Here is a 20,899-nt window from a genome sequence, read left to right on the forward strand (position 1 = left end):
AGAGCCTATGAATAGTAACCGGCTCATGGGTGACTGTAATTCACAATAACTTATGCTATATTTTATGAATAACTAGAGAGAGTTCAAAGGCTCCAAACACAAAGTAATGATGAGGAGAGAGAAACAGTAATTATCCTAATTCGATTGGTACACACTGTATGCAGGCACTGAACTTTCACACTGCAGGCTGGAGAGATGGCTCAGCAGTTAAGGGCACATCCTGCTCTAGCAGAGGAGTGTAATGGATTGCCAAATGCCAGCAACTTGTTTACTGTGGTCTTTACTCTGAGTGCCTGCCACAGGGCAGCAGGATCAGAAGGCAGAGGCCATAGCTTCTGCAGTCCTTCTCGAGCCCTTTCTGTGAGTGTGTTCTTTAGTGTGGATTTTTGGCTTTTCTGAGATAGGGTTTCACAATGTATTTCAGACCAGCCTCTTAGCTTCCGAAGTGTTGGGATTGCAATAGTGTGTGTGTGTGTGTGTGTGTGTGTGTCTTACAATTATTTACTTTTTGAAAAACATGTTGGGGAATGTGGAATAGAGAGATGGCTGAGTGGATAAGAGGGCTTGCTGCTCTTCCAGAGAACCTAATTTCAGTTCCCAGCATCAGTTTACAATTTTCTCTAACTCCAGTTCTAAGGGATAAGACGCCCTCTTCTGGTCTCCGCAGGCATTGCACAGACAGGATGCATATACTGATAAGCAGACACACACACTTTCCTACTCACAAATGAAAATAAATGAATGAGTTGTGTCCTTAAAAGTATGAAAATTGGAAGACTACAGATACTAAAGGCCACTCGACGCAGATTCCAGCTCTAAGAGCTATCTGGAGAGGCAGGTTCACAGAGAGGGCAAACTAGCGATTGCCGGGTGGAGCAGGGAGGGACAGGCAAGAGCTTAGTGGATCTGAGGTTTGCCTTTGGGTCGGTGAAAATGTTCTGGATCTAGTTAGTGGAGATTTTCAAACAAACACAGAAAGCCCCATACAGCACAGAAAGCTACACTATAAAATGGCTTTATAGTTTTATTTATTTATGTCTACATTTATTTATTTACCTCTGTGTCAGAGGACAACCTCTGTGTGCTGGGGCTGGTTCTCTTCCTCTTCTGTGTGAGGGCTGGAAGGTGAACTCAGACCCTCAGGCTTGGCAGAAGTGCCTTTACCCACTGAGCCATCTCTCTGGCCCATGAAATGGTTTTAACAGACAAATTTTATGCTATGTATATGTAACCACCATGAAAAATAAATCTCTGAGAAGAGGAATTTGTGCTCTGCTAAGGGCAGACTGGATGATCCAGACTGAACCTTCCTCTGAGGGCAAGTATAAAACTCTGGACAGACTACGGAGAAGCCCCGACTGGTGGACTGCGTGGCAACCAAGCCCACCAATGAGAATCCCAGTAGAAGTCAGAAGAGGAGTGAGGCTGTGTAGCAGACGCCTGCTTCCAGCTAATCAGTGTCTTAACTCAGCCTTAACAAATGCAGTCTCCTGTTGTGACCAGGCGGAGGGATGGCTCAGTGGTTATGAGTGCTTGCTGCTCATGCAGAGGACCTGGGTTCAATTCTTAGCACCCACATCTGGTGGCTAGCGTCTGTTGATAACTCCAGACACTTGGGATTTCTGATATAAATGTCTAAAAATTATAGCCATGAATTATCTAGGTGGAGTTTGTTGAATCCCTCCCTGTTCCTGGGGCCACCACATCAAGGGGAAAGACACTGAGGGGATATGGGGGAGAAGGAAAAAAGCAGTCAGTCTCCCCCTAATGCTTTTTCTACTCAGTGGTTGATTCCCATCCTCGTTGGGAAGAACTGCATCACTAGCCAAGTGTTCCCCAAAGAGCAGGAGTCTGCCCAGTAGAGACACTCGAGTGGTGCTCCCTGTGCACACTGTGGGCACACATCAAAAGGTGTGGAAGCCACACCCATTATTTTAAGCAAGTCGTGTTTTGGTTGTTCATTCCATTTCTCTGTTAGAGCTGGGCATGAAACCCCACCACCCAGGAGTTCAAGGCTAGCCTGGTCTACTTAGCAAAACCCTTTCCTCAAAATTACTAAAACAAGGGATTATAAAAACGGCTCAGCAGTTAAGAGCAGTTGTTGCTCTTGCGGAGGACAATATTTTGTTTCCTAACACCTATGTTGTATAGCTCACAACAATGTTTAACTCTATCTCCAGGGACCCAGTACCTTCTTTCGGCCTCCACAGGTACCAACATACCAGTGTAAGGACTGTGCTGTGATCTCAACAGTCTGGGTTCAGTGAGAGACCCTGACTCACCAAGGAGCAGTGGAGAATGACATCCACAACTACACACACCACACACACCACACAGACAGACAGACAGACACACACACACACACACACACACACCACACAGACAGACACACACACACACACACACCACACAGACAGACACACACATACCCTATACACACACACACACACACCACACAGACACACACACACACACTCACACACACACCACACAGACAGACACACACATACCCCATACACACACACACACACACACACACACATACCCCATACACACACACACACACACACACACACACACACCACACACCACACAGACAGACAGACAGACACACACACACACACACCACACAGACAGACACACACACACACACTCACACACACACCACACAGACAGACACACACATACCCTATACACACACACACACACACACACACACCACACAGACAGACACACACACACACACACACTCACACACACACCACACAGACAGACACACACATACCCCATACACACACACACACACACACACATACCCCATACACACACACACACACACACACACACCACACACACCACACAGACAGACAGACAGACACACACACACACACACACACACTCACACACACACACACACACCACACACACCACACACACCACACACACACACACACACACACACACACACTAAAAAGCAAAACAAACTGAGTAATGGCCATGCACACCTTTAATCTCAGAATTTGAGAGGATGAGGCAGGCAGACCTCTGAGTTCGAAGCCAGCTTGATCTACAGAGTGAGTCCCAAGATAGCCAGGGCTACACAGAGAAACTGTCCTGAAAAACCAAACCAAACCAAATCAAAACAAAACTCTTTGCCATGCCATCACTGGAAGAAGGTATCTCTTGCCCACTGTTGGCCCTTATGCGCTCGAAGTACAGTTCTAAGTCTGAATAAATAAGACTTGAAAAGGTAATAGTAATGAAGTCCCTTTGGCCCCATTCTTTGTTCATATTCTGTATCTTCTGCCAGGCATGCAAAGGCCAGATCAGGGTAAGCTCCTGTTCTTTTAGAGCTTTTCTTAGTTAAGGTGCTGTGAACGGACACCATGACCAAGACAAATCTTATAAAAGACATTTAATTGGAGCTGGCTTACAGGTTCAGAGGTTCAGTCCATTATCATCAAGGCAGGAGCATGGCAGCATCCCGGCAGGCACAGTGCAGGAGGAGCTGAGACTTCTACATCTTCATCTGAAGGAAGCCAGGAACAGACTGACTCTCCTCAGGCAGCTAGGAGGAAGATCTCCAAGCCCACCCCCACAATGATACACTTCCTCTAACAAGGTCACGTCTTCTAATAGTGCCACTCCCTGGGACAAGCATATGTGAACCCTCACAGAACTCATTTGTGGTTTTTGCATCCCAGAATCAGACCCTCTTGCCAGTCATATGAGGTCTTATTCCAGGACCTGCACCATCCTAGTCTCTGTCTCTTTTGTTAGCAGGCAGATCAGCCAAGCACTAGTGCTTTGTGTCTGTGTGTGTGCGCGTGTCTCTATGTGAGTGTGTCTCTATGTGTGTGTCTCTGTCTCTGTGTGTCTCTGTGTGTGTATGTGTGTGTCTCTGTCTCTGTGTGTCTCTGTGTGTGTATGTGTGTGTCTCTGTCTCTGTGTGTGTATGTGTGTGTCTCTGTGTGTCTGTGTGTGTCTGTGTGTGTCTGTGTGTGTGTCTGTGTGTCTGTTTTGTTGCAGCTGCCCAGTGTCTACTGGTTGCCTTTCAGCGGAGCACACGTAGATGGTGATCTGTGCTTTGCACTGGCTTCCCCCTGAAGCCAGTGATGATGCTATAGCTGAGTTTTATGAGATTTACATGACACCCAATAATTACTGGGTAAAGTGACGGCCAAGATGCTTATGTTTCCTTGAACGCAAAGTTGATACTTCGAACCACCTTCTAATCTAGTCTCCCTGCACTGAAGCTATAGTCCTCTGGTTCTAACCCAGCCTTGGGCTCAGAACCAGGAACCAGCCTGTGTCCCAAAGCCTGACTTCATTCACCCAGGCCAGTCTAGAGCTGTTCCATCTCTATTTTCTTTCCCATGAAAACCCTAGGTCACTTGTCTAGTGGATGTGAGGCCCTGACTTGGAACCCCCCCCCAAAATAAGTAAGATGGACATGACTCCACTTCCCACCCTGGGTTAGAGGCTCTTCCCAGCATTGTTCCGGATATAAAATTTAAGGCCACGCAGTAGTCCCTGTGTTTACAGCCATCATTCCAGTCAAATCTTCATTCTTCCTCCCTTGACTTTAGTGCTGGGTCCAAACCCAAGACCAGGCTTGTGCTCAGCAAGTGCTATGCCATTAAGTAACACTCCTGCCCCCCAACTTCCCCACAGAATATTTTTACAATGTTGATCCAGCCGGGTACTGCGGTTCCAGGTTTATTTGTGGCTGTGGAAAAATACCTTGACAGAGAGCAACATGGGGGAGAAGAGGCTTCATTTGGCTTACAGTTCCAGGTCACAGACCTGCACTGCGAGGAAGCCATGGCAGGGACTTGAGGTGGCTTAGTCACACCTGCAGTGAGCGTGGAGAGAAGTGAACACACACCCACCTCCTCTTCCAGTCTCACAACTGCAAGACCCAAATCCAGGCACGGTACCACTGTCAATGGGCTGGGATTTCCCACCTCGACCAGCAGTTAAGACTATTCCCCAGGTCCAACCAGACCTAGCCAACCCTTCACTGAGACTGTCTTTCTAGGTGATTCTGGATTTGGGTAAGTTGCCACAGAAACGAATTGTTACACCTTCCTCTCCTAAAATCCCTAGGTGACTTTCCCTTTGCACTTGAATAAAACCCTAGCCCTATCTCATCATCTGTAATGTGGTTTGTGGAAGAACTGAATGTCATAGGTTACGAACAGCCTGCATTCAGCCTGGTCTCTAACAGGTGATCAAACCCCAAAACAGGTGCCTGCACCCCAGAGCAGGTGCCCTTGACCTGCTTCCCAGCCTTCTCTTCTACTTCCAGAGACTGTTCTTTGAAATTAGATAGTTCCTGGAAACAAGATGTATCTACTTTGTAACTTCACCCTTATAAAATTGTATTTATTACTATTATGTTGTTGTTTTGAAACAGGGTCTTTCTGTGTAGTCCTGGCCTAGAACTTGTGGCTTTCCTCTTGCCTGTCTCCCTAGCACTATGATTACAGGCATGTGCCACCATGCCTTACTGGGACTTCACTTGAACTGTTCCCTGCTGACTTCTGTGGCCTCCTGCACACAAGGGCATTTGGAATATAGCAAGAACCTGTTCTTACAAGTTTTTGCTTGTTTCAGCTGCTAGTATATCTGCTCAGCTCCTGCCATGTCTGGTCCTCATGCCCAACATGTGGTTCAGGGGTTCAAAGTCACTTCCTTCAAGGCTAGCCTGACTTGGGTGACAGCACCCCATCCTTCCACCTTTTTTCCCTTTCCTCAGGTGTCTGCTGAGCAGCTCAGGACCACTCAGAGGTGGCTCCAACCCACTCAGTGGCCTGTGCTGTAGGAGCTGCTGACCAGTCCTCAGTGGCTGGCTGCGCACTCCAGTCTTCTGTGGGGAACTGCTGGATGGGCACAGAGGGCACCTGCACACCCTCAGACCAATCAGCCACCTCAGGCTGAGCAGCAGTGAACTCAGGAGCTGGTGCGGTCCATTCACCCTGGGATTCCTCCTTGGTCACAGCCTTCTCAGCAGCAGCCTGTTCCTCCTTCTCAATCTCCTCTGGATCTCTGTAGAAGTAAAGATCAGGCATAACCTCCCATGGGTGCTCACGGGAAATAGTACCTCGCATGCGGAGTACCTCCCGGGCCAGTGTCCCCCACATCAGACCCACTGAGTGAGCTCCCTTGTTGCTGCACGGGATGGCAATGTCCACATAGCGCAGGGGAGAGTCTGTGTTACACAGAGCAATGGTGGGCAGGTTGACATAAGAGGCCTCTGTGAGGGGCTGGTGGTCAGTTCTGGGATCAGTCACCACTAGAAGCCGTGGCTCCCTGAAGGCCGCTTGGATCTGGTTAGTGAAGGTCCCAGGTGTGAAGTGGCCAGCAATTGGAGTGGCTCCTGTGGCAGCAGCAAACATCAGCACAGCTCGCTGGCCAGTGTTCCTGGAAGAGATGACGCTGACATTGGCGGGATTCTCAATGGCAACAATAGCACGAGCTGCAAGCAACAGCTTCTCCCGGGTCCTCTTCAGATCTATGATGTAGATACCGTCACTTTTCCTTCTGTAGATGTATTGTTCCATCTGAAAGTCAAGGTTGGTGCCACCTAAGTGGGTTCCTGCAGCAAGGAATTTGAGGACATCCTCCTCCTTCATCTGCATGACGTCAAGGGCTCCGGACATTGTGTAAGTTTCCCTTTTAAGTTACGATCGAAACCAAGAACAACGCCGTATGGACCCGTCCCCGGGTAGCACGGAAAGGTCCCATAAGCATTTTTTCACTGTGTTTATTTTCTGTTTCTCTGGCTTGATCATCTGATCTTCATTAATTTGCCTTGTGTTTTTTTCCTCCAGGGCTTAAGGATGTGTCTAATGCCTACAAGCTGCATGGATGAAAGTAATACTTCTTTCCTGCATTTGCCCAGCAGCAGTACCACTGGGTCCCTTGACTTCTCAAAGTTCTTGTGACTCATTGGTTGAGACCCACCTTGCTTTGAGTTTTGAACTGGGGATACTTGTACAGAGAGATAGTGTGGTTCATGGAACCAGAACCTGTGTTTGAATGTAGTCCTGGTGCTTCTGAGGACCACACAGCCCAACACAGGAAACAAAAGGAGGAACAGACCCCACGGATGTTCATATCAATTTTCACTTAGTCATTGCTACAGTTCCACAGTGCCTGCCTTAGAACACACAGTAGGCACTCAAAGGTCTTAGTAGGTATAAGATAGCATCAAGTGTAGACCAACCAGCAGGTGCAGATTTTTAAGGTCGGAATAAAAAGACAGCAATTTAAGTGTCTTAGTCACTGTTCTATTGCTGTAAAGAGACACCATGACCAAAGCAAGTTAAAAAAAGAAAGCATTTAATTGGGGGCTTGCTTACAGTTCCAGAAGTTTAGTCCACAGCTGTTATGGCAGAGAGCATAGCAGGAGGTAAGCAGGCAGGCAAATAGAAAAGGTGTTGGAAACAAAGTTACTGAGAGGCAGAAAGGCAGAAAGACTGGGCCTGGCAAAGCCTTTTCGAAAATCCACCTCCAGAGACACACTTCCTCCAAGGCCAAAAGTTAAAAAAAAAAAAAAAAAAAAAAAAAAGATTTACTCTTATTATTTTAATTGAGTGTGGGGGAGGGGGAAGTGCACTTGAATGCAAGTGCTCACAAAGGTCATAGGTTGTGGTACTGCTTCTGGAGCTGGGGTTGCAGACAGTTGTAAACCACCTGATGTGGGTGCTGGGAATTGAGTCCTAAGGAAGAGTTCTTAGTGTCTCCAGCCCTAGGCCACACCTCCTAGTCCTTTCAAACAGTTCCACCAACTTTCGACCAAGCATCTAAATATTTGAGCCTATGGGGAGCATTCTCATTTGACCCACCATACCAAGTCTTGACAATAAAAGCTGTTTAAGCGTTTGACCTCGCCCCCACGCCCCTCTATTTAAAAAGTCAAGATATGGGCTGGAGAGATGGCTCAGTGGTTAAGAGCACCAACTACTTTTCCAGTGGTCCTGAGTTCAATTCCCAGCAACCACATGGTGGCTCACAACCATCTGTAATGGGATCTGATGCCCTCTTCTGGTATGTCTGAAGACAGCTCTATTGTACTCATACATTAAATAAATAAATAAATAATTTTTTAAAGAGTCGAGATAAGCCCCCACAGACATGTCCAGAGACCCATCTTGGGGTAAGTCTAGATCTTATCAGGTTGACAATTAACACTAACCAGCACAGGCTAAAAGGGGAGCAGAATTCTGCAATGATGATCAGGTGTGAGAAATGCAAAGGGCCAAACCAGAGGAGCTGGGAATGCTGGGAAAGAGGCCCGAAAGGGACTCCTACAAGCTTCTATTAACATAAAACTGCTCTGAAAAGTGGGTTAAATATCAACTGCATAATGGTGGGACCCCGTTGTGCATCCATCCATGTGGCCATGCGTACAAATCCTGGAAAAGTACTGGGTGAAGGGCGGGGGCGGTAACAACCAAAATGAAAGGCTGTCGTCTACAGTGGATCACAGGAGCTCAATCTGCAGGCTCCCCTTGTCCTTATTTTCCAGAACAGGAAGAGCTAGGAGCGGCGGGGAGAGTGGGAGCGAGCCGTGCGCTTGGCGGGGCACCGGTCCTGGCCAAGCATCGCTGACCAGGCAGAGGAGTCCTTGCGTGCAACTGCGGGTGCCCGGGCGGTCCCCGAAGCCCGGCCTGGGGCCCAGCATGTTCTCGCGCCCCTCTGCGGGAAGCAGCCACTGGGTCATCACCGCAGTGCTTTCGGTTTGCTGGAATGTTCCCCCAACTGCAGAAGTGCACTTTGTTCCCGAGTGGGGGAGGGGCAGCAGGACTGGGCTCCAGGGCGCCCCAGGACTTGGAGGGCGGCCAGCTTTCCGTTCCCAGGGTGCCTTCTGGCGGGGGCGGGGGTTGTCTGCATCCCAGCTGGGCAGCTGGAAGATACTGGACCCGCCTGGACTCCAGGGCCAGCCCTGCCACCCACTAGCTTCGTGCCCTGCAACGGGGTTTGATGTCCTCATCTGCAAAATGGGGACCTGAATAATGCTGACAGTACACAGTACCGGGCTCTGCCGCGTACCCTCTACGTGTACCTTCCTCCCAACATCCCTTTGAAGTAGGTGCTGTTAAGGTAATAAGGTAATTATACTATTAGTTGGATAATTCTCCCTGGCTGCCCACACCCTTTGAACATCACAGATACTCTGGTCACAGAAAGGCTGGTCCAGCCTCCTCCCAGTAATAAAATGTGTACTATTATTTTCACTTTAAAGACGAGGAAAGAGAAGCTAAGTGCAGGTAAGTCACTTGTGGAATGGCACAGTTCCCAAGTGGCCGGGCCATCCAGACAGAAACCCAGTCAGCTGGAGGCTCTCCAGCTCCTCAAATGCAAATACTGCCTTCCTGCCGCTGGTTTCTGGAGATCCTTCAAATGTTTATTCAGATAAAGGTACTTATTCTGACATTTCAGGTGGGGGTGGGGTGCCTGCCTGTAACCTCAGCAGTCAGGATGCTGAGGCAGGAGGAATGTATGTTGGAGTCTAGCCTGGGTCACATCATTAAGTCTAAAACCAGCTTGAACCATAAAGTGAGAACTTGCCTCAAAAAATATGAAAAGTTTGTATGTGGACAGCTTAGCAGGTCTAAAAACCTTTCGACCTGAATTCCATCCCAGGGATCCATGATGTGAGGAGAGAAGCAATTCCTGTGTGTCCTCAGCCCACCACACGCTAATAACCTTTTCCTTCCTTCCTTTCTTCCTTCCTTCCTTCCTTTCTCCCTCCCTCCTTCCTTCCCTCCTTCCTTTCTCCCTCCCTCCCTCTCTCCTTCCTCCCTCCTATACTTATTTTTGAGAAGATCTCACTGTGTAGACTGGCTGGCCTAGCTCTTGCTATGTAGGGCAGGGTGGCCTAAAACTCACAGAGGTCTGCTTGATTATGCATCCCCAGTGTTGGCATTAAAAGGCATGCACCACCATAATGGAAAATACATACATTTTATAAAGATCAAAAGTAAATAAACCAGGCCTCCCAGCACTTGGAAGTAGATGCAAGTTAATCGCTGTGATTTCCAGGCCAACCAGAGATACTCAAAAGGATCTAAAAGAAAGGGCGGGGGAGGTTGGAGAGATGGCTCAGTGGTTAGAGCACTGACTGGTCTTCCAGAGGTCCTGAGATCAATTTCCAGCAACTACATGGTGGCTCACAACTGTCTGTAATGGGATCCGATGCCCTCTTCTAGTGTATTCATATACATAAAATAATCCTTTTAAAAAAAGGAAGAAAGAAAGAAAAAATTTAAAGAAATCCAAAGTAAAGGGAAGCTAAGAGGTCCAGTGCTACACTCAGAACACTTCTGAGGGAGAGAGTGTTACTGATACTTCTTACTAAGGAATGGTGGTTATCACCATCTTGGAGCTACCATTCTCAAAATACCTCTTACTCTGTGTGTATGTGTGTACATGCAAGGGTGTGTGTAAACCCAGGATTTTGCATGTTAAAAAGTACAAGCATGCTGTTTCACCCAACTGATTGCCTCATGGACTGTATTTTCTAGGAACATGGCCTCCTCCAATGACCGATGGTACAGGCAAGCCTTGAAGGACGGGAGCCAGCCTTGGTAATGTGAGGAGCTTTCGAGCTGTGAGGGTGTAATGAACAGCAGACATATCACACCAGCTGTGGGGTCTCTCCTGTAGTTCATCCACCTCCTGAACTGTACCTGTGGAACTCCTGCTTGCTCTCTAGTGTGCATGCACACACACACACACACACACACACACACACACACACACACACACGTACACACCGCACACACAGACTGCAGAAGGCTGAGGTAGCTGTAGGTCAGCTGCCCTACATTATAAACAAGTGGGGGTTTGATGTCAAGGGGCACTTGTGAGCTGTCACAGGTCCACTTACCGACCTCTGTCCCAGGACTGGGAAACCATGAGTGACTGTAAGTGTGAAGTCTGCTGATGTTTTGGTGACACCGGTCCTGTACTAGGGGGAAAAGGCAAATGTGTGTACTTAGGACGGATGATGGTGAATTTCTGATGAATCTCTGTACTTGCTGGGGTCACTCACACTTTTAAGATTTATTTTTCAATCTCCCTCTCCCCCCTCCTCCCCTGCACACTGGATATTTGTGTGTGTTCTCGTGTCATGGTGGTGAGAAAGAAGCCAACTCCTCTTGACTACAAGGAAAAGGCCAACGGTGTCATTTGGGAAAGAGTTTCATCAAAGCAGAGATTCTGTGTTTTATTTAAGGAGAAAAAGCTACTGAGTTCAGAAGCGAAGTGACTCATACACTGGAAGAAAAGCCATGGCAGAAAAGTCTTGACTTTGAACAATGAAAGGAAGAAGACAGGAGGGAGAGGAGGGCACTCAGTGTGCTTTACAGGGACACAGATAACGCCATTCCTTCCTCTGGACCCCCAGGCCAGAGCTCCGCTACATGGCCTCATTCCTAACTGAAAGCATGCTTGAAAATGCAGTTTTATTCTGGGTGGCTTTGTGTCCAGCTTAAACATAAAACGCCATGCCTTTAGAAGGTTGTTAACAAGCTGGGTGGTGACACACGCCTTTAACCCCAGCACTCGGAAGGCAGAGTAAGTTCCAGGCCAGCCTGGGCTATTCAGAAAAACCTTGTCACACGCGCGCGCGCGCACACACACACACAGCCAAAGCACAGCAAAACAAAACACTTTACCACAGAAATAGACACCATGTTCTCATCTGACTGAACGTGAACGGGAATAAGCAGCCCTGACTGACACTGGAGGTGTGTGCTTCAAGAAATAAAACGGGCAGATGGAGTGTGTGCCTATTTACTGTCTTTCTTTACTAGAAAAATGTGGTTTGGAGTAACAACGGGTCCAGATGAAATATTCCACTTCCTAGCTCTCTCCAGTTGGCCACATGATGCCACTGTGGTCACTGGATGTAAACAGGACAGCGGGAGACACCTGAGAGCCTCTCAGTCCAGCCAGCCTTGTCCTTTACCTTCCTGATTTTTCGTTTCTGAACCTCGAGTGTGATGGTGACTGTGGAGTAGGCCACCCTTGACCAACAGGTACAATAAACCAGCTGGCCCGAGTCACAGCAGGAAGGGCGTCATGGCTGTGGCTACTCTCACCTTGAATACTCACCTTCAGGCCTCTTAGCAGGGAGATCCTGCCTGGCTAAGCCAGGAGAACTTGCCACAGTGTGTGTGTGTGTGTGTGTGTGTGTGTGTGTGTGTGTGTGTGTGTGTGTGATGTGTGTGTATGTGATGTGTGTATGAGTGTGTGTGTGATGTGTGTGAGTGTGTGTGATATGTGTGTGTATGTGAGTGTGTGAGTATGTGTGTGTGTGTGTGTGGTGTGTGTAGAATATTCTTAGAAGAATACACAGGAAACTAACCACAGCTGCTTTCTAGAAGAAATCATAAAGAGTTTGAGGACTGGGACAGACAAGGGACTTAGTTTGCATTTATAGTCTCACATAGTCTTTAATATTGAATTGTTTACATTTATATAATCCAGCCAGGGAAAAGTGTTAAAATAGCTCTCAAAAAATGTATTTTATCGGGCCTGGGAGAGATGACTCACTAGTTAGGAGTGCTTGCTGCTCTTGTAAAGCACCAGGGTTTGATTCTCAGAACTCTTGTCCTAGCTCACAACTCTGTTACTCCAGTTCCAGGGATTTAGTGCTGTTTTCTGTCCTCTACAGACACTAGGCATGTGTACAGACATACATGCAGTCAAAATACACATACACACAATGTAAAATACTGGTGGAGGCCAGGAGGAGGCATCGGCTTCCCTGAAGCTGGATTAGTAGCAGGTGGATCCGAGTTGTCCAAGGTGGGAGCTGGGGAAACGGCTCTGGTCTTCTCAAGAGAAGCGAGTCTCCTAACTGGTGAGCTGTCTCCGCAGCAGCCTTGACTAATTTATACAGCCCAGCTACAGCGCCATGCCTGCCTGCCTGCTGCCATGTTCCCCACCGTGGTTGCTGGACTCCAACCCTCTCAAACCGTGGGCCCCAAATTAAATGCTTTCTTTTTAAGTTGCCTTGGTCCTGAGGCTCTGCCAAGGCAATACAAAAGTAACTCAGGCAATCGTTCTATAAATCCAAGGGCTCGAGACACGCATTTTCCTGCGGTCTAATGATGGAGCATTAGAGCTGGCCGGAATAAATCTGGTTGCTGATTCAAGAGATGAATTTCAAATATTACTTGTCAAAAATGAATGGTACAGGCTATGCATTAGTGAAAGTGGGGTTGGAGGAGCTTGTTTTGTTCCACCGGATCAGAGAGGAGCTTTGGCCAGAATCTAGCATTGTGCCTCCTAAGCTGCATGCTCACTGTACTGGTTCATTTCCCAAAGTACTCGCCAGTTGAAAATTCACTATCTAGCCAAAACCCCGAGTTCGTTAAGGTCCTGTGGTGGTTCATACTGAGGGTCCACTTGCCGGGGTCTAGAATCACCTGGAAGAGTACTCATGGGCGTGTGTGCAAGAGGTCATCTGGATTAGGCTGACGGAGGTGGAGAAACCCTGCTTAAATGTGGACAGCACCGTCCGATGGGCTGGGCCCTGCTGGACTGAATAAGGAGAGAGAGACCAGCACCGACATTCATCTTTGCTTTCTAACTGTGTGTGACCAGCTGCCTCGCGCTCCTCCACCTCAGCTCACCTACCGCGGCCAAAAAATACTTTCCTACTTCCGGTGCTTTGTCCGGTATGTTTTGTCACAGCAAGGAGGAAAGTGATAAACAAGGTGTACGGGAGCTCCCTGGTGGACGAAGGACATCTGCTTCCTGGAGAAGCAGAAGTGACTGCCCCCAGGTCACACGGCCCACAATTCAGTTCTCCTCCCCAAGCCAGTGGCTAGTCCCGCTCCCCCCAGGGCAGTACTACAAATCGTCCTGAGGACTTCAGACGACTTCCGCCTGGGTTATTTGCATTTTCTTCTTCGTTTTACTCTTAAATGATTTCTTTTTAAAGTTACGCTTGCTTGTTCGTCTATCGATTTATAGGATATGTGTGCCGTTGTGCATGACTTAGCATTGTGGAGGTTGCCCACGTGACACGTTGTCCCCTAAGCCTCCCCAAACAGCACCATCGACGTGGGACCAGGTGTTCAAATGCCTGAGCTTCTGAGGGACGAGTGTCATTCAAGCCACCACAGAATACCTTTGGCCGAGCCGACTCTGTTCTACCTCTATCTGGTCCCAGGGACTGAATTCAGATCACCTAGCTTCGCGCTAGGCAAGCACCCTCACCTGTGAGTCACCTCCTCAGCCAGGTTCCCTTATCTTGCATTTAGCTTGCTCCACCCCCTCCCCGTGTGTCACCGTCACCTCCACCTTGCTGAGTCCATCTGTCCCAGTCCATCCTGTGCAGTTTGTTCCCCACCCCCTTCCTAAGAGAAAAGCTTGAATTGTTGGTTTAAGCTTTCTTCTTCCAAATGCCCACACTTGATGTTGTAAATCTTTCTCTAAACGCAGCTCCCCAAACGGCTCGCAAATCTTCACACGTTTTGTTTTTATTTTCACTCAGTTGCAAATATTTTCTAATTACACTTGTGATTTCTTCTTTTAATTCAGGCTTTATTTCAAAGTTGGCCATTTAACTTCAAGGGTCTGTGAATTTCCCAGCTCTCTTTCTGTGGAACGCCCATCTCGTTTAGAAAGCAGACAGTCTGATTTGAACGCTTTGTAATGTGTTAGATGTGTTTTATAGCTCCGATTGTAGTCGGAGTGTAGGGTGCACGGTTCTTGCTTAAGCAAAATGTCTATCCCATGGTTGCTGGATAGAGTTGTCTACAGATGTCTGCATGACTGATGGTCCTTGATTGATGATCGTATTGCTGCCTAATGGATTTGTTGGGTTTTGTTTTATTTTTAATTTAAAACACGCGTATTCGTGTTTTGCCTCCATACACGTTTGCATGTCTGGTGCCTTCAGAGTCCAGATAGCCGTGTTAGATCTCCTGGAACTGGTGTCACAGATGGTTCTGTGGGTGCTGGGACCAGGACTCAGGTTTGTGCTCTATACCATCTAGCCGGCTCTCCAGCCCTGCTAGAGCTGTGCCCATAGAAGGAAACTGGGGTCTCCTGCCACGATGCTGGGACATTCCCTGTCTTTGCAGCTCTTTCAGCTTTTGCCTCCTATATCTTGACACTATTTCTGTGACATTAAGTGTCTCCCTCAAGAGTTCACCCTTCAATCACCATATAACAACCTTCTGTGTCTTTGGTAATCTTTCTTGTCCTGAAACCTGCTCTGTCTGACGTTAACACAGTCAAGTCCCACTTTTTTGTGATGGGACCTAGGGCACTCCATCTCTCTGTCCACATTTACAGTGAGTGTTGGCTTTGATGAGGCTGCTGTCCGGCTCGCTGAAGCCATGATCAACTCCACCACATACTTCAGCATCTCTGCCCATGGCAAACCCTTGGACAGAGTCTCCTTCCAGCTCTTTACAAAGTTCCAAAGACAGCAGAAAACTCAGGCTCGGAGCACTGGGGAGGAAGTATTTGGTTATAAGGGTTCCTCATTTTACAGGATAATTCCAGGACTCGTGTGTCAGGGTGGTGACTTCAGAAGCTGTCATGGCACGGGCAGCAGGTCCCATCAACAGAGAAATTTGAGGGTGAAAACTTCATCCTGAAGCACACAGGTCCTGGCATCCTGTCCTTGGCAAATGCAGGACCAAACACAGACGGTTCCCAGTTTTTTATCTGCACTGCCGGAACCGAGCGGCTCAATGGCTGCATGTGGTCTCTGGGAAGAGGAGAAGGGATGTGCATTGTGGAAGCCGTGGGGCGTTTGGGGTCCAGGAATGACAAGACCAGCAAGAAGATCATCATTTCCAGCTGTGGACAACTCGAATGCTCCAGACTTGTGGGCATCTTATACACCAAACCATTCCGTCTGTAGCTCAGGAGAGCCACCCATCTTTTCAAAATACTCTGTAATCTCTGCTCTCACTGAAGAGTTAAGTTTATGATTATGAATAATAACTAAATAAGAACTATTAAGAGCCGGAGAGGTGACTCAGTGGTTAAGAGGACTGGCTGCTCTCCCAGAGGTCCTGAGTTCAGTTCCCAGCAACCACATGGTGGCTCACAACCATCTGTAATGGGATCTGATGCCCTCTTCATGCGGGTGGATGCGTATGTAACAGAGAGCACTCATACATTAAATAAAATAAAACAACAGAACAAACAAAAAAGAACTTAAAAAACCAAAGTGTCAGGAAGAGGACACATAAGTGGGTCTTATTTTTGTCTCGATTTCATTTAGACAATCTGACATCTCACATAATTATTAGAATGGTTGAATTAATGCTAGCCACATTTATTATTATTTCCTATAACTTCCCTTTTGTTCTTTGTTACTTCCGGTGTTGAGACTCGGTCTTTCCGTGTAGCCCAGTCTTGGCCTTGACTTCACGGGCCTCCTGCCTTTGTCTGAGCAGCTGAGACAATGGCCGTGGACTGTCATGTCTAGCTAGTGTGTCCTTTTTCTTAGTCTCCTTCCTCTCTGCCTCTCTCCTTCCGTTTTCCTCCTCCCTTCTTTTTGTTGTGCTGGGAATAACTGAGACTCTCGCACGCCGGCATCTAGGCTGCCGGACCACTGTAGCTGTCTAGTTACTTTCTGTGGCTGTGATAAAGGACCAAGGCAAGCTGAAGAAGAATTCGGTTGGCTTGTGGTTCCAGAGGGTTGGACCTCTGATGGGGGAGTGGGGGCAGCTGGCATGGTGATCGATCGCAGCAGAGACTGAGGACACGCATTGCAACCACAAGCACAAGCATAGAGCGTGAACGGAGAAATGGTAGGGCCTTTAACCTCTCACAGCATGCCCCAGTGACTGACTTCATCCAAGGTTACGGCTCAGGAGACTCATCAAACAGCACCGTCAAATGCCCGAGGCTGACCATTGCGTTAGTCCTCAACCTTTTTCCTTACTCTGATTTTCTGGAGTTTGACCATAGACGTCTGGCATAGATCGATTTTGTTGGTTTCTGCTGTTCTCGGTCTACGGGTGTCAACCCTTTGGGTGTCAACCACCCTTACACAAGAGTGTCTAAGACCATTGGAAAACACAGATATTTACATTATAGTTCACAACAGTAGTAAAACCACAGCTATGAAGTAGCAATGGAAAGAGCTTCATGGTTGGGAGGCCACCATAACATGAATTGTATTAAAGGGTCCCAGTGCCAGGGAAGTCGAGAACCACTGATTTACTTCCTTACTTGGTCCTCTTATCCTGCTTGTTGTGTGTTTTACTTTTTGAGACAAAGTCTTCTTATGTAGCTCTGGCTGCCCTGGGAACTCACTGTGTAGATGACGCAGGCCTGGACCTCACAGACATCCTCTGCCTCCCAAGGGCGCCACCGCACCCAGCCTCTTACTGGGTCTTTGTGTTTGTTTGTTTAGTTTTAGCTTCCTAGATTTATACTTCTGTGTTGGACATTAATTTAGGGCAAACTATTTCTTCAAATCTTTCGTTTAAAATGTATTTATTTATTAGTGTGTGTGTGTGTGTGTGTGTGTGTGTATACACATATGGTATGAATATACTATACATGTGCTTGCCCACACATGCCAGAGGTACAGGTGTGGAGTCAGAGGAGTTAATTCTTTCCTTATTCTTTTACATGGGTCCCCGGACGACAGACTCGGTCATCAGGACTTTGTGGTGAGCCTTTCCCCACTGAGCCCTCTTGCAGGCACTCAAATAACCTCTTGTCCTTGTTCCTGTCCCTTCCCCCGTCATTGCCACCCTACATGTCCCAGCATTCATAGCTCTCACAGCTCTTCAGTAGTCAAGTCTATTGTTTAGTTTGGTCTGGGTATAAATATAAATAAAAAAACAACTTATTTTTGTTGTTATTTGTTTGTTTACCTCCCATAAGTTGTCCCCTAGCCTCCATACATGTGCCACGGATACATACATGCGTGCATGTGTGCACATGTGCACACACATATACACACACACAAATAAATTTTTCAAAAGTTTCCTTTGTCTGGAGAGATGGCTCAGTGGTTAGAGCACTGACTGCTCTTCCAGAGGTCCTGAGTTCAATTCCCAGCAACCACATGGTGGCTCACAACCATCTGTAATGGGATCTGATGCCCTCTTCTGGTGTGTTTAAAGACAGCAACAATGTACTCATATACATTTCTCGTCACGAAGCTCATTGGTTTTTTTCTTCCCTCACACCTTTGTCCACAGCTCCCATTATGCTGCCTTAACTGGAGCAGGAGCTGGATTCCTCATTTTGTCCCAACGCTTAGGGAGAATCTACATTTTCTGTATCACATTTGCCTCAAAGTTTTGCTCTGTGATCTCTGAGTCAGGACACCTCTCCTAGTTCACCAAGATGCCTTTAAGTCATAAACAGGAGGTGAACTTTATCAGCTGCTGGTTCTTGAGGTAATCACACAACCTTCTGACATGGAGACAATCTGGAGTTCCTGGGGTAAATCTGAGTGACGAGTATTTGTTTTTAAAAAAAAAAAAACACAACTGATACCTTATTTAGGGTTTTGGCATCTTCTTTCAGGGCGAATGAGTGCTGTCCCTTCGATCCTTGCCTTGCCTGAATGATTTCTGAATGAGAAGCGTTGGCTTCAGTAAAGAAATGGCAGCTCTTACTGTAACCTTCCAGAACAACTTACATAAGCTAGGATGTGCTGGTTCCCTGCAAGTGTGGTCTTCTGTAGGCCCACACAGCCTTGTCACCACAATGAACAGTCCCACCCCCAGTATCTCTGATGCTCACCACCTGTTTTGAAAGAGTTGGTTGAAGTTCATATGCCTTAGGCGTTTGTGTACTGAAGAGAAAGCGAAAGGTCATTGGCCTCCTTGGGCTGTGGTATTATCTGGTAAAAGGCTTGCTCCTGGGCTCCTCATCCCCTCAAGCTCTTGCCTCATCTTCTACCTCTAAACAGAGAGACCAGCCTCTCGAGTACCACCTACTAACTTACACTGACTTTAAACCTACACCCAAGTTTACCTCTTTCCAGGAGCCTCAGAACAGGTGCTTTCCCTCCTTAATCCCAAAGCAAACTAGCACCTAGTTCAGTTCTGTTGTGATAAATACCCTGACAAAAGGCAGTTTAGAGGGAATGGCCCAGGTGCAGCTGCAAGGGAAGTGATACAGGACCACAGAGCATCTTTTCACTTCCTCACAACAGTGGAGGAATGAAGGTGCCTCCTGCAGGCGGCTGCTAGCTTCCTCTAGTCCAGAATATCCCAGAGCCCCAAATGGGGGAGTTCTGGCTCCCACCTACAGGCTAGATCTTTCCAGCCATGGAAGGCAGTCCAACTCAACCCCCTACAGCAAAGGTTCTCAACCTTCCTAACGTTGTAATTCTTTGATACAGTTCTTCATAGCGACCCCCAATCGTAAAATTATTTTTATCGATGCCTCACAACTGTAATTTTGCTACTGTAATGAATTGTAATGTAAATATTTTTGGAGATAGAGGTTTGCCAAGGAGTTGCCACCCAAGGTTGAGAACCACCAGTCTATAGACATATAGAACCTGTAGGTTCATGTGAAGGCGATACAGGATTGGACAGTAGAGAGTGGGCGGGGACAGAGTTCTGGTAAGGAGAGAGGAGGCAACATGAAGGCAGACGTGGATGTTTCTCTTGGCGCATCTCTATGTAGATAATGTTACAGTTACTTCTAAGGGTTTCTACGGGTCGATTTACCTTATCTAGGTGGGCAGTTAGTATCTTTGTCAACTGGTTGTAAGCTTATTGTATAGAGGGATTGTGGATTGAGAATTTAACATATAAATCTGTTTGATAAGTTATTGATTGTGAGTCATGTTCTTATTGGTCAGTAGAAGACAATATGTGGAAGCAACACGCTGGGGCGGTCGTGGACGACCCGAGACAGAAGCAGCCAGGGCAGGTGGAGTGGACCGCGCCTGGGTCAAAAGAAGCCGGAATCTGTGAGTACTTAGAGGCGGTATGGAGCTGCTAAGATACAGATCCCCGCAGTGCCATGGGCCCTACCAGCCGACACTAGTGCGGGATAAAAGGTAACCACAATTTTATATTTACTGTAACACACGCTCATAGGCCAAGCTGATCTAGACAATCCCTCATTGAGATTCCTTTCCTATATGATTCTAGCTTGGGTCAAGCCAACAATTAGAACCATCTTAGTCCTATCAGGTGTGCCGGTGCCCTCATTTAATCCCAGAGCTCTAGAGGCAGGTGGATCTGTGCTTCCGGGCCAGGTGGAGTAGCATAGTGAGACACTGTCTCAGATACAACAACAACACATACACACACTCCAGGCCAGGTGGAGTAGCATAGTGAGACACTGTCTCAGATACAACAACAACACATACACACACTCCAGGCCAGGTGGAGTAGCATAGTGAGACACTGTCTCAGATACAACAACAACAACAACACACATACACACACACACACACACACACACACACACACACTCCAGGCCAGGTGGAGTAGCATAGTGAGACACTGTCTCAGATACAACAACAACAACAACAACACACACACACTCCAGGCCAGCTGGAGTAGCATAGTGAGACACTGTCTGAGAAACAACAATACACACACACACACACACACACACACACACACACACACTCCAGGCCAGGTGGAGTAGCATAGTGAGACACTGTCTCAGATACAACAACAACAACAACAACACACACACACTCCAGGCCAGCTGGAGTAGCATAGTGAGACACTGTCTCAGAAACAACAATACACACACACACACACACACACACTCCAGGCCAGGTGGAGTAGCATAGTGAGACACTGTCTCAGATACAACAACAACAACAACAACACACACACACTCCAGGCCAGCTGGAGTAGCATAGTGAGACACTGTCTCAGAAACAACAATACACACACACACACACACA

At 47.5% G+C, this 20,899-nt stretch overlaps 1 protein-coding gene across 1 annotated transcript; it reads right to left on the reverse strand.

The window, feature by feature from the left end:
- Positions 1–5,777: 5,777 nt before the first annotated feature.
- LOC308430998 (small ribosomal subunit protein uS2-like) lies at positions 5,778–6,665 on the reverse strand (the record flags this gene model as incomplete). The annotated part of the gene is made up of 1 exon (XM_080930292.1): positions 5,778–6,665. The coding sequence occupies one exon, from the start codon at positions 6,663–6,665 to the stop codon at positions 5,778–5,780; it is 888 nt and encodes a 295-aa protein (XP_080786418.1).
- Between the last annotated feature and the right edge of the window lie 14,234 nt (positions 6,666–20,899).

Source organism: Micromys minutus (genome assembly GCF_963924665.1).
Source record: "Micromys minutus genome assembly, chromosome: 16".
NCBI lineage: Eukaryota > Metazoa > Chordata > Mammalia > Rodentia > Muridae > Micromys > Micromys minutus.